Genomic DNA, 24,195 nt, shown 5'->3' on the forward strand with positions numbered 1-24,195 from the left:
CTGGGCTGGTAGACCTCATATTAGGACTACTTTAGCCTGTAGGCGCTCTGGAAGGGCAGGTCCTCACTAGTTCCCTAGATAAACTGCTGGTAAGAGAAGGGTGTTGTAGGGCAGTTTCCTAACAGAAGGGGGCTGGAGCAGAGGGAGCTAGCCTAGTGAGATCCCAGTTGGCCTTGACAGGCAGCAGCTGAGCCTCCACTGTCCCCTCCCCCTCATCCTGCAGGTAGGTGAGGTCCTTAAAGTTACCATACCCAGGGCCTATGGCACTCTGAACCCCAACGGGGAGGCTGGGTTTAGGGATGGCTTGGTACAAAGTACCAGCAGGAACCAGACTCTGTGTCCTCATTTATTATGACCATATAGCCTGCATTCCTTTGCTCACCCATCCAGGAAGTCCAGAGCCCAGGAATCCTCGTGCCGATCTGCCAGACCCTGGGGCTCTCCAAGAGGGAAGCTCACGCTCACGCAGGGAACGGGGCTTCAGCTGCCCAAGTGCGCGTGCAGCCAGAGCACAGCATTCATGAAGCTGTCTGACTCCACCTCCACTTCTGAAAGTGCGTGGGTGCTTTTGGGATAGAGCAGGAGCCTGTAGTGGTTGTAGTGGTGATGTTTAAGGCTGGAGGGTTCTCCCCTGCTCACCTGCCCACCAGCTGCCGGGACTGTCCTGCTGCACTCACCTAACAGGCACGTTCCGGGCTTTGAGGGCACGGTAATACTCCATGCCCTGCTTGAAGGGCACACGCCGGTCCTCCTGGCCCAGCATCAGGAGCAGCGGGGTCTTCACCTGGGCAGGAGCAGGTGGGGAGTGGTCGTGAGCCGGGCCCTCAGGCTCTGGACAGACTGGCAGCATCCAGACAGGGGGAGGGCCACCTACCTGAGGGGTATACTTGATGGGGGACTTGTCCAGCATCTCGGCCCACACGCTGAGATCTGGCAGGCAGTCGCTGCTGTAGGGGAACCCAGCCTCCACCACGCACCTGCAAGAGAAGGCACTGAAGCTGCCCCAAGAGCCCTGGATTCTGTGGGGGCTTCGTTGGTGGGGGACCATGGCAACCCAGAGAAGGGCAGGCGCCTGTGGAGCACACCCACCAGTCAGGGATGTCGGTGGAGCCCATCATGGAGGCGATGTTGATCACAGGGTTCCTCGCCACGCAGGCACCATATGTCTCAGGGTACTGACCAATCAGGTGGCAGGAGAGGAAGCCACCGTGGGAACCACCCATAAGAGCCACTCGGTCAGCGTCAAAGTGTTCTTCCTGGAGCACCTGCTCTACTGCGAACTACAGGGTGGGGCAGAGCGTGCTGTAGCCAGCTGCCTCTCCATCCCCGAATGGAACACACCCCGATGGTTACCCTCCAGCCGGCCCAGAAGCCCCAGTCCCTGCTACCTGGACATCCTTCACATCCTGATGGCCCACGTTGCCGGGAAGGGAGAGGATGCTGTCCTGGCCAAAACCCGTGGAACCACGGTAGTTCACTGGAGGCCAAGGAAGAACCAGGCAGGGTGGTTGGTGACGTGCCTGGCCCCATGGTCGCACTTTCAACCCGCGTGAAGCAGGCCTTGGAGCCGGCTGCTCCACGGACTGTGGAGGCACCGGGCCAAGAGATTTGAGGCTGTTGTCCCATGACCACAGCACCCTCTGTGTGGAAGTCCCTGGTAATACCTGCCAGGTCTGGGCTGTATACAGGCCTAGAGACTTAGGTGGCACCTGTGGCGCCTGTCCTACCCTCTCCCCCCCAACACAGCTCACCACTGCAGCAGGGCCCCGCTCACTCACCCAGGAGTACCGCAAAACCCATCTTGCAAAGCATGGCTGGGAAGAGCATCCAGGCAGTGACAAAGGATGAATGGGGTCCCCCTGCAGACATGGAGCAGAGAGTGAGAGCCAGCTAGGATGGGTAGTGGGAGGGCAGCAGACCTTAGACCAGATGCCTACCATGGGGCATGACCACCATGGGCACTTGGGTCTTATCGGGAGGGTTGCTGGGCTGCAGAAGAATTGCTTCGAAGTCCAGGCCAGCTGCAGGGAGAAAGCAGGAGTCAGCAGAGCCAGAGCCGCTGCCCAGGGGGCTTTCCCAGCCAAGGCCTGAGCTGTAGCTGTAGGTCTGGGGCTAACGTCTGAAAGAAAGATCTGGTCAAGGTAGCCTGCACCAAGACACCCCAGGAGGCTCCTACTCCTGTCCTAACTGGGGAGTCCCACTCTGTCAGGACAGCATTCTGGGTGAGGTGTGATGGTCAGAGGCCTCAAGTAAGGTGGTGTGTTTGGGTCTTGGTTTCCCCACCACATAGCATTTGGCCTGGTGATGCCCAGCTCCGATTCCCAGAGTAGGCACCCACATACCCCATACCCAGACACTACTCCCCATGAACATGCACCCCGGAGAACCCCATGAGAGAACCCCCAGAGGCACGGAAGGTGGCCACAGATGCTGTGTGCTGGGGAACTTGGGACGTGTGTCTCTGCCCCAGCCCAGCTCACCATACTGCACGTTCTCTTGCTCTGGGGGTGGTTGCAGTACCCGGATGGCCCAGGAGATGTCGGGAATAGGCTCGGCCTCCTCCAGGGACACCCATAATACTTCATGCTCCTTCCCTGCAGGAGGCAGGAACCCAACTTTCTGCCAAGGGGAAAGAGCGTGTCATAGGTGGCCTGGCTGCCTCCCTGCCCTTCCACCTCTGCCAGAGTGGGAGGCGGGCAGCTCTCACTCTGCTGGGCCTTCTACCCACCTCCGGAGCATACATCATAGACTCCTGTTGTGAGCTGGTGTGTGCACAGGCACTGAACACATGAACACGCACCCTGTCCTCCTGAGATTTTAGGCTCTGCTATCTCTTTATGCTCCCTTCTGCTGGAGGACCAGGCACTTTCCCAGGCACCCCGTTCTTTATAGAGCAGACCTACACCAGGTAGCTCCTCTCCATGGGTGCCAAACCCTTGTGGATCATGCCGGGCTGGGCCCGCGTCTTGGCCTCCCACACACTGACCAGCCCCAGTCAGACGCAGGCCAGCTCCCTGACCTGGGGAGCTCGGCCTGCAGTGAACCCTCACCCGATCTGGGGCCCAGCAATACTCACCAGACTTGGGGGCAGGCTGGGTGTGGAGAACTGTGCCACCATGAGGTCCTGGTCAATTGTGAGGAGCTTCCAGCTTCCACCTGACCCCCCTGGAGAAGGCAGATGCCACCACCTTTCCCACCCGCTCCCTGCATGGCCAGAGTCCCAGGCCGGTGGCTCTACGCCAGGGCGCCCCTTTCACTCTGAGAAGCAAATGAACACCCACAAAAAGACTGCCACAAACACCCCACTGCATGCAGCCCTGGGTGAGCCTCCTGCTGAGTCCCTTGTTCAGCAGATGCCAACTAAGCCCAGGGACTGAAAACCCAGGGCCATGGCAAACCGCCATGTTATGTCCATCCACGACTTTATGACAATAGTCTGCGGGGCGGGGGCGGGGGGGACAGCTAGGCCTTAGGGGGTTGGAGTGGTGCTGGTTTTGGGCCATGGGATTCATGGAGATTCTCCAGCATGGATGTATGTACAGTTTAGCAACAATACTCTGGAATCTTTGTGGAGGAAGGGCTACAGTTAGGGCAGGCAGAGGACTCAAAAGATTTTTTAGGGGCAGAATCACAGGCCCAAATAAGAGGCAGATGAGCGAGCCAACACAGGGTTTCTCAGGGGCCCTCGGATAGCAGAGCTGCCTCTGCCTGAGGTTTGGGAGGTTGGGGAAGGATGACTCTGGCAGATCTCAGCAAGAGAAAATTTTGTAGGTTTGAGAAGCAGGGGGTATGCTGAGGCAGGGCCAGGATGTGCAGAGCAGAGTGGAGTAGGGGAGGCAGTCTGCTGGCTGGGAAGGTCCTGCATGGTCAGGGTCCTTGCGAGATGCAGTAAAGGCTGCGGGATAGTCAGTGGTGCAGAGTGGCCAAGGGTGCCACTACTGCCCCATGTGCCGGAGCTCCAGTCCCTCCCCTGGCCTGGCTGGGCTGCTCCCCAGCCCTGCTCACCAGCTGTCAGGGAGGTCACACTGCCCATCTGAGTGTCCACAACGAACAGGTCCTAAAGCAGAGGGGGAGACACATGTGGCACCACATCCGAGAGCCCTATGGGCCCCTCCCCCCACCTGCTCTCTGCCCTTTTAGGGACCCCTGGTCAGGCCAGGGCTATGAGCCACTATGACAATGGCTCCTCAGTTGCCAATGGTAGTGGTCTGGAGTCCTGGACTCAAATCCCAGCCCCATCGCCACTTGCAGAGGGACCCCAGGCAAGACAGGGAATGCATCTGAGCCCCCAAGCTAGTGTGAGGAACAAATGATCTCACACTCAAAGAAAAAGCTTGGCATACTGTAAGTGTCCCTATCCAATCCCTAGGAGGAAGCCTCTGTCCTATCTCCATCAGCCCCCCATATAGTGTTCGGGGGCCTACCGAGGGGCAGTTCCCTGACCCCCAACTGGAAATGCCTGGGAGGAAGGGGAATTGCACCCCTGCATCAGGAGAAAAGGCCAAGGGCTCTGCTGTGGGGCACAGGCCAGGCAGGCAGCCAGGCTCCTCAAGAAAGAGTCCAGGACAGGGGCAGAGGGCCCAAAGGAGCTTGTAAGACCTTGGGGCTGGGCATTACACCAGCAGTGTACACAGGCTACACCCTAGGCCCAGGGCTCCTGGAGGTTGATCAGTGGGGCTGTGTCTTAACATGGGGCTCCTTACCTGCCGGCTCCGCTGAGCTGAGTCAAAAACCACTCTCTGGCTGTCGGCCGACCAGCATCCCAAAGGCAGAAGGCTGCAATAGATCCCAGAGAAGTTCTCTGCAAAGATAGGAGGGCTGAGGCCACGTGCAGCAGTGGAGGTGTGGGAGGTCAAGCCTATGAGGAAGGCTGGGCTGCTGGGAAACTCCCTCCAGGGCCCCTGTAACTGTGACAGAATGACAGTCTACACATGGGTGGGGGGACCTAAATGATGAGGAGCTGCCTGAAGAGGGGGCTGGGGAAGAGGCCTCTGAGGGCCTGGGAGAGGCAAAGCTCAAGCGCTTCTGAGAGAAACCATTGCTGCTTGGAAGAAATGCACTGGCTCTCCTATGAGCTTCTCTCATTGAGACCCTGGTAGGCACCGAGTGCTGTAACCAAGGCAACACCTGTCTGTCTGTCCCTTATGGTGCTCAGCAGAGTGTCTGGCAGAGAGGGCTAAATATGTACCATTCATTTAACCCTCACTACAATGCTATCAAGAAGACAAGGGCTAACACCTCCCACAGATAATAAATGGACGCTCAGGGAGGTAAGGATGCCATCCAAGGACACACGGCTGACAAGGAACAGCTGGGATTCAGACCAGGTCCCCACCACTGCATCCCTGCATCTCTGAAGATAAACAGGCCATGACTTTTCCATTGGACCCCTGGAGCTGGCCAGGTGGCCTGAAAAAAGAGACCTCATGTCCTTGGGATGGTCCAGGATCCCAAATAGAGTGGTGAGCACTTGAGACTATGACCGGAACTTCTCAGCCAAGAGCCACTCTCACCCAGAGATTCCACTGACTCAAAGGCTTAGATGGGACAAACACTTGGGTGGTGACTGGGAGTGGGACAATGCAGCACCCTCGAGCTCGGAGCCTTTCAAGTAGGACATTCCAACCTAGTGTGCTTTCTAAGACCCGTTGGAGCAGGGGTTTCAACCAGCCACCGGAAGCACGAGATCCAACCAGGAGCTGCAGCACGGGGAGGACACCATCTAAACCCCCTGCCAGCTTGGGCCACTCTGATCTCAGCTCTGGTCCAGATGACTTCCTCCTCTCAGAACTGTCCCCTGTGGTGAGGGCCCCGTTCCCTGCACAGGCTGGGCCTGGAGCTGGCCCAGCAGGGAGGGACACTTCAGAAAGAACCCAGGACAGAAGAGCCGAGGCAGCTGGCCTGGCAGAGGGGCTAACAGATGGCAGGAAAACAGAACTGCAGGCTCCACTGTACCCAAGTGGAGACATGCCTCTTACCTCCCAGCTGCCGAGGCACGACATCCACTACCACTGAGGTGACCTTGGTATACCAATCATACTGCAAGAGAACACACCGGTCAGGCCCACCGGGGGACTGGCGGTGTCCTCGGGGCACAGAGCTCTGTATCCGTCTTCTTCTCGGACAGCCCTGGGGAGCCTCAGAGGAGGGGAGGACGTGAGGCAAGCCTGATGTATTTCCTTTCTGATGACCTGGACAGATGTCTGAAGGGGCCTGTGACTCCCAAGGAGCTCTTCTTGGGCTAGGACCAATGCTCTTGTGAATGCCGGCTATTTCCCACCCCACATAGAGCCTGACCACGGGCAGGTGAGAAGCAAAGAGAGCTCCCATCCACCATCCCTTCCTTGGGCTGACCACTCCACGCCTTCCTCCAGCTCACCAGACACAGCTGGCTACACTGATGATGGGGGACCAGAGATGGGTACCGCAGGTAGACGATGCGACACTGGTCTGGGCTCAGGCGGGGAGAAGACACAGCCAGAGAGTCATCTGAGAGAAGCTCTAGACCAGACGAAAATGTGAGCACCGTGCAGGCTGGCAGGGCCAGCATATGTCAGCAAAGCACAGGGGGCCACCAGCACTTACCACACTGACCGCCAGTGAGGTCCACGTAGTACAGGGCTGACCTGGAACCACCAGAGAGACACTCAGCTTCAGAGCCAGCTGGAGCTGCAAGGCCCCCTCCCCGGCCCCACCCTGCTTCCTCACCTGCGATTGCTGCAGAAGCGGATGCCCAGCCGGAAGGGCTCATGCCACCAGCCTACAAACACCACGCCTGTGTCTCCAGGGGCCCAGAATGCCTGTAACCCAAACCCCGGAGCAAGGGTGAACAAGGGGCAGCAGCTCAAACTGGGCTCCCAGACTCCAGGAGTGAGGCAGGCCGAGTCAGTGCTAACCTGTCCAGGGGACACATTGTCAGGGACCCCCTCAAGCACAGAGATGTTGCCGCTCTCGATGTCCAGCACGCAGAGCACAGGAGTGCTTTTGGAAACCATGTTTTCTCCCCAGTCTTCATAAAACACAAACTGATCCCCCTAAGAACACAAGATACTCAGTGTCCAGCCTGTCTTACCCCCCCAGTTCTGACAATCATGATATGGGCAGGGAGCACTGAGCCCTAGGCTGCCCAGAAGGGGCTTTATGGACTGGCTATAAACATTAGCACCTTGATGGCCTGGTCTGGTTTCTTCGGCCTGGTTATCTCATCATCACTGCCGCTGATGTCCAAGGCTTTTGTCTGAAAGAAGGACTCAGCCTTTGGGCGCCTCTTCTCTGCCACATATAACAAGTGTGTCTCCGAGTGTGACCAGGACAAGCAGCCAAAGCAGTCTGGGTGTAAGGAAGGCTCATCAGGGGGAGCCCTGGGCTCCGGCTGCCCCTCCTGTCCACCCTGTCTGCTCACCAGCCAGCTGCCTACCATCCTCGTACACAAGCCCATGTTTCTCCAGCACCGACAGGTTGAAGCTCTTGAGCTTCCGGTTCTTCTCCCACACCTGAGGACATCTGGGCATCAGGTTATCTGCCCCCCAACAGAGCCTCATCTGTGGGACTGAGCCCCCAGTCACCCATCGCCTGGTCCCATGCAGACTCACTTCCAGGAACTGCTTCTCCTCCCCAGGGCTCGTGCCTCCAGCTTTGCGCAGCACAGCTTTCATGGTGCCTGAAGGAGAGTCTCTGCTCAGCAGCCTGAGGAAGACATGGGGTAGCAGGTCATGGTCATAAACCACAGTCCCATCCTACCCCCTTCCTGGCCGCAACCTCCTAGACAAGATTCTTGAGACTGGTCCACATCTGCCCCTGCAGCCCCTGTAGCTCTGTTACGGCAGCTGGCCTTGCCTCTCCTGCCTGGGGAAGAGGCTCTACACTCCCCAGCCTTCCTGAAGCTCCACAGGCTCTAGTCCACGCCCAAGTTTGGACAAAGCCTCCAGTGCTTATCAGGCCATGTCTATAGAGAACACATGAGTTCCCAAGGGGCAAGAACCTGGCTCCTGGCCTCCCTTCAGGGCCCTACCTGCACCAAGGCACATGGCAGGGCTTGCAGACAGCTGTGGCCTTGCCCACAAGCTTCTTCCCTCAAACTTACTCCCCCCGGGTCTCCACACTGTTGCCCGCCGGCCCTGAGAACACCACTGAGTCCCCATCATGGAACACCAGGTACTGGCGGCAGAATCGAATGTTCTCCATGCGTTCCAGGTCCCTCTGGGTCCACTCTGTGAGGAGAGGCATGAGACTTAATTTGAGTTGACCAGTACCAGCATAGACTCCTCTCAGCCCCTCAAGAGGAAGGCCCAGCCCACCTCCCCCGTCTGTCTTGATATTCTGGAAGCAGGATGGACAACACTTAGTAACAACTCAAGTCTAGGCCTGAGCTGATGGCATGTCAGAGAAAAACTACTATTCTGCTCCTAGCACCCACCCCCATCCTAGAACTTGAGGGGAGCCAGGCACCTGTAGGGGATATGGTGAGGGGTGAGCCTACAAGGCCCACGCCGTATATCCCAGTCTGAATTCTACTCCCCCATCTTCAACTCGTGCACTCAAGGGCACCACGCCACAGCGCACCGAGCAGCGTCCCCCATACGGGGTCCTCTGAGGGGTGCACCCTCCCACACCACTTTCTCCAAGCCCTGTCCTCCTCCACACACTCGGGCGCACCGTCAAGCAGCAAACCCTCCACATCTCCCTCCTCTCCACGCGTGCGCACGGCTCCGGAACGGGCCCGCCCCTCGATTCCCCTCCATCCACACACCGGTGTGCACCGTCCGGTAGCGGCCCCCGTACTGCGTGATGACATCCGGGCCCAGGCAGGCGGCGCTCAGCGTGGGCTGGCGGCTAAGGCCCCGGTACAGCGCCGCCGCCTCCTCGGGCTCATTCAGCAGCACCTGCGCAGGGGACACACCAGGGTCAGGCCCGGCCCGGGCTGCAAGGACCACGGGCACCGCGGGCCGAGCCCTCACCTGGCGCTCCATGGTGCCTCTCGGCCGCCGGGGCGGGGCGGCGCGGGCTGGCGCCCGGAAGTGAGGCTCCGGGGGGAGGAGCCAGGAGCGGCCCACCTCCCTCCGCCCTTCGCGTTTGCAGCAGCCGCGCCGCGCCGCGGGAGGGGCGGGAGCTTCGACGAATGGGCGAGGACCCTAAGCGGAGGGGCGGGACCTCGACGGCGAGTAGGTGGGGCCTGTGAGGGAGCAATCAAGAGTTTGGACCCGGGAGTCCGGGAGGCTTGGGGTCCGGGGCCTCGAGGGGAGGAATAGGCCTCTTCCGGGAGGACGGACTGGTCAGAGGGCAAGTCCCAGGCCTGGTGCTGGGAAGAGAGGCCATAGGGTATCCGAGGAGAGGGGCTTGTTCTAGGAAATGGAATACAGGATCGATCTCTGGGTGCGCGAGGCCTGTGACCGATGACGTGGCCCGTGTGGGAAGGAGGCGAGGCCTGAGACGGGAACAGCCAGTGAAGTGAAAAGCTGGGTCGGCCGGGAATGGACCCTAAGAAGGACGCGGCCTGGGAGGGGGGCAGATCAATGGATCTTTGAATATAGGGGCGGGGTGGGGCGGGGACGGAGCCGGAAGAAACGGCGTTGAGGGCGTGGCCCAGAAAGACTGGGTAGGAGCCGAAGCTTGCCCCAACAGGCATCACCTGCAGACCTGTGGCTGATCCGTTGGCTCCCTTCTTGTCCATTACGAGGCATACATCCACCAGCAGGTGCCAGTCCCTGCCCTGGAGGGGCTCCGAGGCAGACGGGAAGAGGAGCGCAGAGCCCTGGGTAGCTGGGCAAAGAAGGGCGGATGCTGCGCTCTGAGGGTGTTGCCTGGGCTTATCGGCCACCAGGCCTACCCCAAGAGCTATCTGACCCTGCAGCCCTCAACTGCCCTGTTCAGTGGCACCTTGCTGGGGATCGTAAACCAGAAGGTTTCTGCTTGCCTCTCCAGGCCTCGTCCAAAGCTCTTGCGTGCAGAGGGTCTCACGGAGTCAGGCTCTACTAGAATCAAAGAGCTCCCTGTGGACAGGAGAACCTGGGCAGGCAGGCTGACTCCCTCGGTGTCCCACAGTGGCACAGAACTGAGTGTCTGTGATGGCAGGGAAGGGCAGGAGAGACTAGGCACCAGTCAGGCTAGCAGGGGTGTCCCTTACTTCATAGACCCAGAGCCTGGCTGGTCTTCCACACCTGTCTGACCTGAGCAGAAAGGATGACCACAGCCACCAATCTGAGCAAAAAGGTTGGAAACTAAGATATTCATCACAGCATTGCATATTGTATTAAGGAAAACCAGGACCATGGTGCTTGGCCTTCAGTGTGTGTACTGCAGACTGGCTACAAACTTATCGTGCAGCTGCCTGGAAGCCGCATATTGGAGGATAAACACCTAATTACGTGGGATGAACATGTAGAAATAAACAGAAGGCTAGGAAACAGAGGGTACTGCACCTTCTGACTTCTGTTTAAAATGAAAAAGGAAAATACAGGAAGGAAGGCCCTACGTCAAGTTACGAACTCTGCAGGAACATCAGAGGTGAAGCTGATACTCTTTCCTTTATCTGCGTCTTAAAAATCTTCTGGCAGCTCTGGGTTACTTTGATTAGGAGGTTCTCCTATCCTTTTGGGGAACGACTAAGGTCTGGCAGACTCCCAAGAGTTCACGGATTGAAGTAGACACAGTCGGGTAGACAGGTGTAGTGCTTGTGGAAAGCACCAGGGGGCAGCACCTGCTCACTGGCTCACCAGGAAGCAGGCCCCAGAAAGCTGTTCCATTTGGACACCCGTCTTGGAGGCAACATCTCCTCCCTACAGGTCCAAACTTGGGACCTGCCCCGGGCCTCTTTGTGGAGGGCCATTGATTTTGGCCGGCTTGGTGTAGATACAGCATGGCCTTGCCAGCACTTCCATCACTTGGCCCTTTGACTCTCCCTCTAACTGAACAGACAGGATTATCCCAAGTTTGGGGATTTGTTCCTTGGGCTAAGCCTTCAACGGCAGAAACCATCCCAGAGACAGTCTTTAGGTTGTTTATATCAAGTCCTTTTATTCTGATACCACAGAATTACCTTGTCACAATACAGGGGGAGGGACACCGAAGTACCACGAGTTCTCACAGAGCACAGGAGGACGGCACACAATTCACAAGGTCATGTGGAGGACTCGGGTCATTGCACTTACAACTGTAAACTTGTTTGTTTGACTTTGTACAGCACTCTTCCCCCCTCAGATAAAGGAGAGAAGGAAAGAAAGGGAGGGAGGAAGGGAGGAGAAAGCAAAACAAGACATGAAGCTAGCAGAGGAAAGGCGTTGGGCAGCTGCCACTCTCCAGGGCACTGGGCTTGGAGAGCGGGAGCCAGTTTGATCCCAGAGGCTGAATGAGGCAGACACGCACACACATACACATTCACACGCTTGTTCACATGCATACACACACAGTATCTCACGATTTCCATGGCTCTCCAGCGCCACCCCAGTGCACGTGGGTACCCAGGGAGACAGAGGTGATGTCTCTGAGGAGTTTCAGTTGGTCAGGCCTATCCCTCTGACCCTGTCGGAGTCCACGATGACAAGTATTTACAGAATGGGGGAGGGTGGCAGGAGGGCGGGGGAAGGGCCAAGAGGCCAGGGCCATGCTCCCATGGCAAAGTAACTGCCTGGAAAACGCCCCACGGGCTCCAGAAGACAGGCCGCAGTTACTGCCACCACTGCCCTCTCATCATGGGCCCTGAGACTGCATTCTCTTCCCAAGGACTAAGTGAGTGGGTGGGAGGGGGGGGTGTCGCTGTGAAGTGAGTGTATTGGGCCCTAGAGTGAGCAGAAACCCTTGCTCGTGATGCTGGGTAGGCAGGTGTGGAGAAGGCCTAGACTGCATCCCAGATGCTCTTTGCCCACTTGGAGATGTGCTTGATGCTCTCCACCACCCAAGACACCCAGTGCTGGTCCCTCAGGCTCTGGCTGCCGTGCCCCAGAGTCACGGCAGCAGCTGCACAAAGGTCAGGACACCTGTGACACAGAGAGGCCTACTCCAGCCACCTTCACATGAGGTGATGGCTACAGATGTGTCCTTTGGGTAGCTTGGGGAGTAGGGAGTGGCAGATGTCAGAAAGTTCAAAATCAGAGGGCTTGGTCAGAAAGGAAATTCGAGAAAAAGTCAACGTTTTAGAGCCTGAGACTGGGCCTGAGGGAGGTGGACACTGCTGCCTTCTCCCTGCCTGCTCGCTGTTCCTGGTCCCATCCCCTGGCCTTTCATGGGAAGGATTACTGCCTTGGTCCCCCTTGTATCCAGCCACCAGGCCCATCCCCACACAGACCTGGCCCTGGGTAGTCAGAGGTGATGGATAGTGGCCTTCCTTAGCCCTTGCTCAGAAGGGTTCTTACAGCCCAGGCCTGATCTCTGGGATGAGGCAGGTGTCCCGGGGAATGGGCCCGAATCCAGGAAGTCACAGGCCCAAAACAGGTCGACAGCCCCTTGTCCCATCCACAGCTACCAGAGGTGGGCCAGGATCCCCCTCTGAAGGGCTGTGTAGACCTTATTGGAAAGCATGAGAAATGTGGACCCCTGAGAAATGCATGGTGCAAACCAGAGCGAACTGGAGTAAGGCCAGGCCTCGAGGGGTCGGGTAGTCACTGCCTGCTGCACGGCCGGCTCAGTCAGAGAGAAGCTGGGGTGCGGGGGGGAATACCTGGGTTTCAGGGACAAGGGTGGGCAGGGAGTTTAGGTCCTGGGGACAGATGGAAAAAAGGTCACAACAGAACCTTCTGTGAGTTTTGCTGTTGAGAAGCTTCCCAAGAAACTCAGCTTGAAGCTACTGTCTATGGGAACACCTGCTCTGGTCCAAGATGGCGTTGTCAGCTGTCCTCGCTGCAAGTGCCAGAGGTCTAGTTCTTCCTGAGCACCTGTTGACCCTCCCCCCACCCCCCGCCGCCCCAGCCTCTAACTCTTGGCTCACAGACCTTGGAGCCGCCCAGCTACAAAGGGGAGGCATGGAGCATGTGCATTCAGCAGCCGGGGACCCTAGGACGTATCCAGACCCTGCCCTTGGCCTCTGTGTCTCTGGCCAGAGACACAGCCCAGCTCTGTGCCTGAGCCATGTCCCACTGAAAGGGGTGGCCAGACGCCCCTGGCTCAGGGATGGGATAAGAGGGGGAGCAACTCACAGATGGAAATCCTACAGCAAACCTTTGGACTGTTCACCCACGCACTCCTGTGTGGGCCCCACCAGCGTGTCTACTCCAGAGGCTTCTTTTCACCTGCCATCCTGGTTCGAAAAGCCCGTGGGACGTGTGAGGCCCCACACTGCTTGCCCCACGGCCTGGCCAACAATTCCAGCAGGTCCTCACTAGCTTGTGCAGAAGTCAGCTAGAAGCACTCCAGGAGGAGAGGTTCTGAGGCAAAAAGAACTCCCAAGCAAGAGGGTCGAGCATTTAAAATGGATGAAATCGTGCAAAAAGGCTGCGAGCTGTGCATGCTCCACTGCCCAACAGGCGACGGTGACTCACCTGGCAGCAGCGAGTCTTGCCACAGGTCAAACATGCCACAGACTGAGAATTTCACACACACGGTGGGAGCAGGGGGCGGGGTGGGGGTTGATATGAGCATATCTATCCGGTTTCTCAATTGCATGTTTGCAATTGACTCCTTATACATAACATGGAATTTATTAAATATTAACAGTTGTCTTTGAGGGTTTATATTTCATTGCATAGAACGTTAGAGATGAGACTGGTGGGGGTGCCCAAGAGGAAGGGAGGCCCCCAGGGTAAGGGCCTTGGGGAGGAATGCCACCCAGTCCGCCAGGTGAGTGGACGGTGCCATGCTCCCCAGCACAGGGCTCTGGGCACGGCCCTCGGCTGGCAGGCCTGGCCCCTCTGCTCTGAGCACGCCCACTGGTGATGGCTTAAGAAGGACTGGATTGCACAGTAAACAGAGGCGGGCTGAGGGGCCTCCCTAGACCTCGCCCTGGGGTTGTGCTCTTGGTAGCCTGCTGCCCCCTATTGCTTCTGAGTCAACATTCTCCCTGTGCTGAGCAGGGGCAGAGCAGAGAGGAAACCAAACCATCAGTCATAGGTGGTGGAGGGGAGAGGCAAGGAGGTGCGCAAAGAAAAAGAGAGAAGGGGGAGAAGGAGAAAAAAAAGAAAAATGCTTATGAGGTATACATGTAAATTAAACTGAAATGATTAAGGCTGTTCTTGAAATCAAAAGAAATCCCCAGGTGTACAAACAAGGAGCTGGCTGGTCGAGACAATGGTGGTGCTGCTGGGATGTCACGATGGCTGGGGTGGGGTCGGTGGGGGCGGGGGGATGGCTTTGAGATGGTGGCAGGCGTGCTATCATGCTGCCACCCATGGGCTGGGAGAAGCCTCAGCCAGTGCCCACGCTGCTTTTCGGTGCTATGGCCTCTTATTTCAGCGATGAGACAGTGTTAGGTCCTAATGTTTGTAAAGTTCTCCCAACCCCACACTAGCCACATGGAGGTCTGCTCCAATGTCACCCAAAGGGCAGGGTGAGGGAAGCAGGGCCCTGTGGCCACAGAGGGATCCGGGCCAGCTGGAATGTGAAGGAAACGGAGCCCGGGGCCCCCAGCCCTCCGTCAAAGCCCCTCTCCAAGGCTGTGGAAAAACTTCTGGCATCGTGGAGGGAGGGCAGCGTCCGTCAAAAACAGGCAGCCTGCATCCAAACTCTGTGTATAACGCATAGGAAGCCTGGCTGGCCGGGCCGCCGTGGTAGGGTGTCCGGAGAGGGCTCCTCCCTCCCAGCGAAGGCTAGGCCTCGAAGGTGGTGCCCTGAGGAGAGCAGGGTCTCTGGAAAGACAATCACAGGTCCCCCGGGCCAGTGGTCCCAACATGTCCAGCAAATGCTTCACCCAGGCAGCTGCTGTTAGAAAACATCTCATCCTCAACTGAGGCCTGCCTGCCACGTCCCACCTGGTGTGAGTCTTTGGGCGAAGGGTTTGCCGGATTGCGGATGCTTGGAGGAGAGAAGGAGGGAAGGGGAGGGAAAGAAGGAAAGAGAGAAGGATGTCGTCAAGAAGTGTGGAGGGCTGCGTCCCATCCTTACCTTCATCTTGGTTGGTGGCCTGCCAGGCACAGCTGGCCTGACTCTTTCTCCCGCATGGGGTCCCCACCCACCGAGCCTTGGGGAGATGGGTGCCTGAGCCATTTTGAGGTCACATTGGGAAGGACGGGAAGCAAGAAGAATCCAGTTGGCCAGGAAGGGACATTTCTTGAATATAACATAAGTTGCTTCAGAGGAAGGAAGATGGGGTTTTGTTGAAAAGGGCCAGCCTCCCCCAGCCCGCTTCTGAAACGGCCATAGAAGACACCAGGAGACGGGCACTCACACAAGCCCTGACTGCTTAGCCCAGTGGCTGGCCAGATGCCAGAACCCGAGAAAGACCCCTTTAATGACAAAGTTAGTGGCCTAAGGGCCCACCCAGCTTGCATAACAGGCCACAGAACAAAACTGTGCCCGGGGTTCCTTTTGCTCCTCTGTGATGGCACCCTAGCCCTAAGCCCAGGGTGGGTTCTGCCACGGAGTCGGCCCATGGGCTGCCCCTCCTTCCCTTCAGCATAATTTGTGATTTCACATCTCTTGTGGGGCAACCCCGAGGAAACATCCGTCTGGGTGGGAGAGCGGCAGGGAGCCCGCCGTCGTGGGCTGAGGGCAGGAGGAATGCTGTGGGAGCCGCACTGTGGCCCTTCACTTTTGCCTCCAAAACCCACCTGAGCTGGCTCCCGCCCCCTTGGACTTCACCCCTGACCCCCATTTCCCTCTGCTGTGGCTCTGGCTGTGCTGGCCTTTTATCAGGTCCTGAGGCCTACCTGTCCCATCCCAACATCATCCTGCCTCAAGCCTTACCTCGCACCACCCACTTTCTTCAGAGCAGCCCCAGTGACCCATAACCTGCCTCCCTGGCTTCCCAACACTTCTCACCTTCAGAAATCACCTTTTTCATCTTTTTATGCTTTTAGCTTATTTATTCTCTGTCCCGCTCACATGGACTGTCAGCTTTGGAGGGCAGGGACTTGGTTTTGTTCCCTGCTGTATCCCTAGCACCTGGAACAGGGCCTGGTACCTGCCTACGGCCTGACAAACATTTGTGGAACAAATGGATACATGGATGGAAGACTGGGCCTTTCAGAGCCCCCACTGTTCCCCCAGAGACAGGCAGCCCTTTGGAAACTACCCCCAGCTCCTTCCTTCAAGCAGCGCTGGCCTGGGCTCCCTGGTGACTTGCTGGCTGACCTTCTGGCCCTGCCACACTCATGCGGGCTCCCCCTGAGAAGCATCCAAAACCCTGCGCTCTGAAGCTGAGAAGTGGCAAAGGAAGGGAAGGGGAGAGGGCCCTAGGGTTATGGAGAGGTAGGAGGTGGTCCCTGACTGGGCACAGAGCAGGGCCGCCAGCCAGGCTGCCCTCCCTGCCATCCTAGAGGGCACACCGCCTCTCTCTCTGACACAGAGACAGGACTGAGGCCAGAGAGGGCTCCAGGAGGAGGCTTCTCACTCCATGCTGGTCACTGCAGCCCAGACAGAGCCAGGGCTCCCATGTAGAGGCCCCTGCATTCTCTCCCTGGGCTGACCTGGTTGGGGGCTGAGACCGCCCTCCGGGGACCTTGCTCTCCTCTGTTCTGTTCCCGTCTGCCTCACTTGTCATTCTGCTCTCCCATCTTGCAGGTCAGGGGTTCAGCCTGTGAAGCCAACAGTGTTTGAAGTTCATTCCCATGGCTGCGGAGCTCTGCAGGGTTGGGGACTCTAGCCCCACCTGACTGTCTGGAGCAAAGTCCCGGCCTCAGGGAAGGGGCTTTGGAATCAGTGCCCAGCGCGCACAGCCCCCAGGTTGAGAGGCAGGGTTGGCTCATCGTTGGGTCCTTCCCCAAGGTTACTCTCTGAGTCATCCCAGCCAGCTCAGGGGTCTCTGCCTCTCAGGTAGCTGCCAGACCCATCCCAGGTGAAGGAAGCCCAGCAACCTCCTCCCAGTTCACACTTGCAGGAGCTACATGGGTCCAGTCAGCCAGGCCTTGGACCTTCACCCCTTCCTCTGGTCCACGTACCCTGGACCTGACACTCACTGTTATACGCAGAGTCCAGAGCTGTGCCCAGGCCTCTGACTCCAGAGATTTTTCCACAGCAATGATATCATCTCCCTTCACCTCTTCAAGAGCCTGTGGAGTATTTACAGAGGAGGGTTGGGGAAGAGCTGCGTCCCAGGGGCCCCAACCTACAAAGTGAAGCCAACTCAAGGCTGTGAGAGCCCTGGGGTGGCGGTGGTAGGGGTGGTGGAAAAGGACAAGGGGATGTTGGCCCCGGCTTCCTTTGCTGGGCCCTCTACTGAGTTGTCCCCTGTGTTAGGGCCTCTGTGCACTGGGTCCCTTATCCTCCTCCTTCTCCCTCATCCAGGAGAGGATACTGCACCTCTGGCCACATCACCCACTGCTGGAGACCAGACTCCTCCTAGAGGCTCCCTCAGGACCCCCACATGAAAGGAGGCTCGGTCTAGGCAACAGATACTTACCCTGCAGGGCATGGTCACCAGAATGAGGAGAACTTTTTGCCAAAAGCAGAGACAGCTGTGACATAGAAAAAGGAGAGAGGTGTCAGGAAATCGGACTAGAGTCCCTCCTAGTTGGGGCCACTTGGCACCGTGAAGCCCAGTCCAGCACAAGGGGCAGGGACATCCCACACCCCCCACCACCAGAGAGCCACTGGGCAGCGGCAGGTAGACCTTGAGGCTGGCCTGTGGCTGACTGGCTGAGCCTGGAATCATTGCCCAGACCCAACCCTGGCCACAGGAGGGCCCTGGAGCTGCTATCCACGACGGAGCCGGCTGCGGGCAGTGCCTACCTTCTGTCAGCTTGCCGGCCTGCTCTGCTGCCCCACCAGGGAGGATTTTGGAGAGCACACTCTCACCCTCGGTGCCTGGCTGGCCGGCAGGAGCCCCTGGGGTCCCTCCAGGCCTGGCTCCGGCCTTCATGCCTAGGGGGAAAGAAACCACCATCAGGAGGCAGGGTTGGCCCTTCAGACTCTGAGTGGGAGAACAGCCCTGAGGGAATCTGAACATGGCAACCATGAGGTGGGAGAGTAAGCAGAAGAGAGAGAGGTAATAGGAAGTTAAAGGCATGGGAGGAAGCAGAAAAAGGGAAGTTGAGGCAAGTGAGGAAGAAGAAGAGGAGGATGGGAAGACAGAAGGGAGGAGAGAGAGGAAGGAAAGAGATGGTAAGAAGCCGTGGTCCTGGCCCTGCACTTATTAGTCCCTTCCAGATTCCCTGCCCAGAGCTGCCTGGGCCTGAACGGCTCAGTGCTGGTCACCCCACTAGCTCATCCTTTTGTTTTGTTTCTTAAGATGTATTTATTTATCTTAGAGAGAGAGAGAAGGAGAGAGAGGGAGAACACACACAGGGGGAGGGGCCAGAAGGAAAGACTCTTCAAGCAGATTCCCCACGGAGTGTGAGCCTGACCTGGGACTCGGTCCCATAACCCTCAAGCCACAAGATCATGACTTGAGATGAAACGGAGAGTCGGACGCCCAGCTCACTGAGCCACCCAGGTGCCCAACCACTAGCTCACTCTAACCCCGGGCTCATTTTCCGTCGGGAAGGTCTATGGAACCCTGGTTACCTTCTCAGGGAGCAGAGCGGGTGTGCGGTGCAGGGGAGCTCAGGGTGCCGGTGGGTGTAAGGAGACAGGGCAGGCCAGGAATTCTGGGCCGTGGCCGAGGGCACCACAACATAGGCTCACCTGCAGGTCCAGGTCCTGGTGGTGGTTGGGCCTGAGGAGGCCTCCCCTGTTGGGGTGCCTTGGCTGTCCCTTTAGCGCCATTCACCTGCTCTGCCCGTGGCTGTAACACAGAACCCACTGCTGAGATATTGTCCGATGACCCTGCCCACGCCCAGCTGGGAATCGAGGGCCCGTCCGAGCAGCAGCCACAGCTTCCAGCCTGGGTCGGATCCACACGCTGGAGCCCTACTTACCGGTCCTGCTGGCTGGGGGCCCGTGGCTGTGGTGGGGCCTGGCTGAGCCTTCCCCGCTGGCTGGCTAGTGGCAGGGGCCGGGCCCCGGGCAGCTTGCTGGCCCTGCTGCTGCAGCCGAGCCTGCGCCGGGGCTTGCTGGGGGGGCTGCACCCCAAGACCTTGCTGTTGCTGTGGCTGCTGCTGCGTCTGTGGCTGGCGCGAGACCGTGGCCGAGGGGGTCTGCCTCGATGGGGGCGGCTGTGACGACTGCGGCCCGGGAGCTGCCTGCCGACCTTGTGGCTGTGGCTGGGGTTCTGGCTTTGGCTGCGGTGCGGTGGGCCCCGAGTGGGCCTGTCGGGAGCCCTTCTTGCTGTCAGAGGCATGATGGTATGCTGACGGAGCACGGGATGGCTGTGAGTATTCAGCGGAGCTGGGGTACCCAGGCTGACCCTTCTTCTGCATGGCCGGGCCGGGGCCGGGCTGAGGGTGAGGCCGGGCCTCGTGGCGACCCAGGTCCCGAGTGTGTGGTTTGGCAGCACGCCGGCCCGGCTCCTCGCCAGCGTGGCGGCCTGAGTGCCGCCCGTGGTCACCGTGGTGCCGGTGTTCCTTGGCTGAGGCGTGGCGGCTCGGGCCACCCTCATCATGTGGCCATAGGCCCTCCTCGGGGGGCTCATCGTAGTCGTGGTAGCTGTGCCTGGCAGGGCCTCGCTTCTGGGAGGAGGAGACTGCATGGCCCCCGTGGTGCCTGAACCGGTCAGAGCGGGCATCCCGGGGCTTATCAAACCAGTCTGTCTCCTCCTGGCCCAGGTGATACGCTTCAGAGACCAAAAACAGAACACCATCAACCCCCGGGCTGGCCGCAGGGGGAGGCCCAGCTGAAGCCATGCAAGGAAACCAGAGAGTGGGCGCCACAGCCACAAGCATTAACACTAGGCCCCCAGCCCACCCCCCCACAACCAGGGCCAGGGCGCAGGAGGAGCCACCTGCAGCAGGGCCCCCATTGGAGGAGGCGCCAAGTCAGGCCCCTCTGGGACATCTCAGGGCCCAGGGCCCTATGGGTGGGCAGGCCCCCCAGGGTGCTGAGCGGCTGCGGAAATCACCCCTGGCTGCCATTACCTTCACTGTCGGAAACTACGCAGTGTGAGTCGTCCAGGATGTAGCCCTCCTCACGCTTATACGTGTGGGCCCGAGGCCCGTCCTTGACGTGCTCCTGGACGTCAGGCATGGAGTGGCTGGAGCAGAACTGTGGGCAGCTGTCCCCAGGAGGAAGCGTGCCGCCGGCAGGGCGGGGCCGCCCCAGGGGGCTGACGGGGCTCTCCTCTTCAGAGGTCTGGCTCCGCATGGGAGGCCGGGCCCGGCCGTGGGCCATGCTCAGGGACGAGGGCTTGGGGCCCGCTTTTTGGAGTCGTTCCACTGCTTCCCGTTCCCGCTCATATCCTTTGCCCCGGCCACCGAAGTCATGGCTGGACAGCTTCTCCCCACTGTATGCAGAGGCCCCCCGGGACCGGCTGCTCCCTCCATACATGCGGTCATCCTCCTCCACTGGGTCCCGGCTGGACATCCCATAGTACCTCTGCTGCTCATACACGTTCTTCTTGAGCCCGTAGGTGATTTCGTCCTGGAACTTCCTGCCCCGGGAGGCCAGGCTGCTGCTGACAGCGGGGGAGGGGTAGGAGGCCAGATCTGACTCCACGTCCTTGGCTTCTTCGATAGGGGAGAACTTGGAGATCTTTTGCTCCATGCCCTGCTTCCGGTGCTTGCTGCGCTTTGAGGAGATGGCCGCTGGTGCCAGGCTCTTGGACGGATGCTTGGGCCCCATGGGGCCTGGACCATACTTCTCCGCTCGAGTCCCGTGTCTGTAGTCGCTGTCACCATAGTAGTGGGTGCTGGTTGGTCGGCCATTGGTCTCCATACTCCGGTGGTGGCTGCTCTTCCCACGGGGGTCATAAGAGTCCTCCTCAGATTCTTCCTCTCCTCTGGTGTAGCAGCAGGGCAGGACAGGCCCCTCCAGGAGGCCCGGTTCTGCGGGCTCTTTCCCAGGACGCCCGCCGCTGCTCGGCCCCAGGGGCTCCAGTCGCTGGCTCTCAGGGGCAGTGGAGGTGCTGTCCTTGGTCAGCTCACTGATGTCGTCAATCATCACGTAGTTCCGAGGGACATTCTGCTCCAGGCTGGTGTAATGGGAGTCAGCGGGGTAGGTGGAGGCTGAGCTCAGGCTCACGCTGCTACGGTCACCGGCCCGGGGCAGCTCAGCAGCTTTGCCTTGCTCATAGCTGCTGCTGACTGCTGGGCTGCTATAGCTGGTTTCAGACGGGGCTGAAGACATGGCCACGACAGGGCTGGCGATCACCTCATAGTTAGTGGGCACCTTCTGTTCCAAGTCAGCTAGTGATGTCTGGCGTGGCTTCTGGTGGGGGGCGCGGCTGTCGGCGGGGACTGAGAAAAGAGCGCTCTGTGTGGTTGGCATGGGTGTTTGGGCTGTGTAATGGCCTGTGGGACGGAAAGGCTGTTGGCCCGGCAGGCCAGGCTCAGCTGGATAGCTGGTGCCGGGAGGAAAAGCAGGTGCTGGGTATGTGCTGCCAGCGTAGGTGGGTGCTTGGTGGGCCGGGAATCCATTCTGAGTTGGCCCACCACTGCCTGCAGGATACTGCGGGGCCGGTGGGAACCGGGGCTGTTGGAAGGCAGTGGGGCCAGAAGGGGTGGCAGGAGCAGCGGCAGTGACAGGGAAGTCTGCATACTGGCCGGCGGGAGTGGCACAGCCCTGGAGCCGCAGCTGGTTGAGCTCGCTGTCCGACAAGTAGTCACGATGCTCGCCGAGCCCACGCAAGGGTGGGTAGTCACGGCCACCCCGGTCTTTGGCCAGAGACTCTTTCCGCTGCGTGATGCCCAGCTCCAGGTACTTGAGCTTGGCGTCGATCTCCTTCTCTTCCTCATCCAGCTCTGCTTGCTTCTTGCGCAGCTTGGTGGACTCATGCTCCACCAGCCGCAGGTCCCGGTCCAGCTCACGGAGCAGGCTGGCCTTGGTGGCAGGGACAGCGGTGGGCCCCGCCAGCCCGTGCTGCAGCAGGCTGGCTGCATACAGCTGTGGGGGGGCCTGGCCAGCCAAGGGCAGGTGAGCCTCCTCTGGAGGGGGGCTGGGCAGTGTCCGCTTCACCTTGCGGACCAGGCCGTTGGGTGGCAGCGCCGACACCTGAGACAGAGGGAAGGGCGGGCAGCACTGAGACCCAAGGTGTGGGTGACTTGGTGGGGCAAAAGGTGGAAGAGCCCTGGCTTGGGTTGGGGCAGAGGCTTGTCCCCATACAGTGGGTGCTCTGATTCACCAGGCAGCCTTGAGGCCGGCCCTGTCCCCGCACTGGTGGAGATCACCGCTGTCCAGCGATCCTTTCACAGCCCTTCTCCCTCCCAGCACTTTGGGCAGCAGCAAGGGGAAGGGGGGACCAGGTGCCCCTCTGTGCTGGTCTCTAGGACTGGCCTGCCTCCGAGAACCTCTAGCACGCAGGGGCTCTGAGAATCCCTGCCCTGGTGTCCTGTGGGCTGGCCACTCTCTGTCTCCCACGGAGTGTCCTGGGGCGAGGAGGGTACAGTCTGACTCTGGGGTTAGGTATAGCAGCCGGTGGGGACCAAGGGCAAGTGGAGGGCCATGGACAAAAATGGAGTGGCTCCTGGGTGCCCAGCAGGCTCTCTAGAGGATCATGGGAAGGGGCACATGCTGACTGTATGTCAGTTACTGTAGGCTCTGGGTCTTTTCCTGCCTCCTGCCGTACTTCTCTTCTAAATGACCCATCCAACTAGCTGCCCTGTGCCACCACCTTCCAAACCCTCTGCACTATGCTCTCTGCCTGGTGCCCAGTTCCTTCCACATCCCAATGAGCCCCCCACTCTCTGGGGCTACCAGCTCCCCTTTAGGACCTCTCTGGCTCTATCTCTGGCTGCATGGCTTCCTGGTCCAGGCTCCCTAATGCTGCTGTCCCCCCACCCTCCAGCTCTCCTTGCCTGCCCTGATGTTCCACATTGCCTGAAGGTCCACGTTGCTGGAAAGTTTACACTTTCTCTAGCTCTGAGCCTTCCCAGAGTTCCCCAGGCCTTTGTGTTTTCATGAACCACCCAAGTCCCCAAAATACACCAGGGCCTGACATTGGGCTTCTTGCTTTTCACCTTGCCAAGAAACTACATAAAAATCTCCGACCCATTCTCACATGTCATCATAAAGGAAATGATAGTGTGTCCCAGAACTTAGAACAATGGGTAGGCCTCTAACAATAAATTTCATGGGGAGCCTGGGTAGCTCAGTTAGTTAAGTGTCTGCCTTTGGTTCAGGTCATGATCCCAAGGTCCTGGAATCAAGCTCCATGTTGGGCTTCCTGCTCACTGGGGAGCCTGCTTCTCCCTCTCCCTCTGCCTGCTGTTCCCTCTGCTTGTGTTCTCTCTCTCTGCCAAATAAATAAATAAAATCTTTAAAAATTAATAAAGAAATAAATTTCACTTTGGACATGGAACCCACTGTGGGGCTTGAACTCACAACCCTGAGGTCAAGACCTGAGCTGAGATCAATAGTTGGGATGATTAACTGACTCAGCCTCCCAGGCGCCCCTATAAATTTTACTTTTTGAACTCTTCACTCTATTGTTCACGTTTTGTTATTTTGGTTGCACATCACGGGTGCCCATCATGGTGGGGCACCACAAGGGTGAGACACCCTGACTCCTGATTCCATCACTATGCTCTCTGGCCTGCACACCCCAGGGCTCTCTACTACCTAAGCTCATCCCCTCCAGGATGCCACCTCAAGGCCCCACCCTCTCCTCTACCCAGGACACAGGTAGACATACTCACTGATGCCTCCAGTTCCACCCTTTTCCCCCAGGGCCATCGTGCGGTCTTTCAGCCCATCTGCCCACATTCTGCCCAGGAAGCTTTCTGAAATACCCATCTTGGGGCACCTGAGTGGTTCATTCAGTCGGTTAAGCATCTGCCTTCGACTCAGGTCTTGATCTCGGGATCCTGGGATGGAGCCCCACAGAGGGCTCCCTGCTCAGTGAGGAGTCTGCTTCGCCCTCTCCCTCTGCACCTACCCCCCTACTCTCTTTCTCAAATAAATAGATAAAATCTTATTTAAAAAAAAAAAAAAAAACCTATCTTGCCCTCTCTCACCTGCCTGAAAGCTGCAGAGACTCCAAGGCCTACAAAAAAAACCCATGTTCCTCAGCCTGGCACCCCAAATCCTTGGCATTAGGCCCTTGCATCTCCCATCTCCCCCTGCATAGCAGTCGGCAACAGGGCA

The 24,195-nt window shown here is 58.7% G+C and overlaps 2 protein-coding genes across 4 annotated transcripts in view; both read right to left on the reverse strand.

Annotated features, from left to right (window-relative positions):
• Nucleotides 1-333: 333 nt before the first annotated feature.
• Nucleotides 334-9,051, reverse strand: APEH (acylaminoacyl-peptide hydrolase). Of its 2 annotated transcripts, XM_082704078.1 has the most exons (22): nt 8,958-9,051; nt 8,750-8,882; nt 8,084-8,210; nt 7,593-7,686; nt 7,418-7,493; nt 7,166-7,329; nt 6,897-7,034; nt 6,709-6,800; nt 6,586-6,626; nt 6,380-6,501; nt 5,979-6,039; nt 4,704-4,801; nt 4,006-4,057; nt 3,077-3,165; nt 2,481-2,619; nt 1,938-2,021; nt 1,779-1,859; nt 1,389-1,477; nt 1,090-1,280; nt 875-977; nt 678-784; nt 334-586 (listed from the first exon to the last, which is right to left on the reverse strand). In XM_082704078.1, exons 1-22 carry the CDS (start codon nt 8,967-8,969, stop codon nt 481-483), a joined length of 2,199 nt encoding a protein of 732 aa, XP_082560204.1. In that variant the 5' UTR covers nt 8,970-9,051; the 3' UTR covers nt 334-480. The 2 variants fall into 2 exon arrangements, with proteins under 2 accessions (XP_082560204.1, XP_082560205.1); XM_082704079.1 differs by lacking the exon at nt 8,084-8,210 and having other exon boundaries at nt 8,958-9,013.
• Nucleotides 9,052-10,987: 1,936 nt separating this feature from the next.
• Nucleotides 10,988-24,195, reverse strand: part of BSN (bassoon presynaptic cytomatrix protein) — a 94,827-nt gene continuing 81,619 nt past the window's right edge. The window contains exons 6-12 of one of the 2 annotated variants that reach the window (XR_014304018.1): nt 20,034-22,104; nt 18,939-19,732; nt 18,706-18,805; nt 17,812-17,943; nt 17,483-17,537; nt 17,040-17,132; nt 10,988-14,937 (exon numbers count right to left, since the gene is read on the reverse strand). Coding sequence is in view for 1 of the 2 variants with exons in the window: in XM_082703138.1 (XP_082559264.1) it covers nt 17,497-17,537; nt 17,812-17,943; nt 18,706-18,805; nt 18,939-19,732; nt 20,034-22,104 (3,138 nt within the window). In the remaining variant the exon portion in view is untranslated. The remainder of the gene's footprint in view (nt 14,938-17,039; nt 17,133-17,482; nt 17,538-17,811; nt 17,944-18,705; nt 18,806-18,938; nt 19,733-20,033; nt 22,105-24,195) is intronic. The other variant, XM_082703138.1, reaches the window with a different exon arrangement.

This window comes from Mustela nivalis (assembly GCF_964662115.1).
Source record: "Mustela nivalis genome assembly, chromosome: 1".
Classification (NCBI taxonomy): Eukaryota; Metazoa; Chordata; class Mammalia; order Carnivora; family Mustelidae; genus Mustela; species Mustela nivalis.

Excerpts from the sequence above, each read along its gene's own strand:
- APEH (XM_082704078.1), bottom strand. Across the intron at positions 785-874 it reads CCATCAAGTATACCCCTCAG|GTGAAGACCCCGCTGCTCCT; the intron begins GTAGGTGGCCCT and ends GCTCCTGCCCAG. Across the intron at positions 587-677 it reads GCCCGGAACGTGCCTGTTAG|GCTCCTGCTCTATCCCAAAA; the intron begins GTGAGTGCAGCA and ends CAACCACTACAG.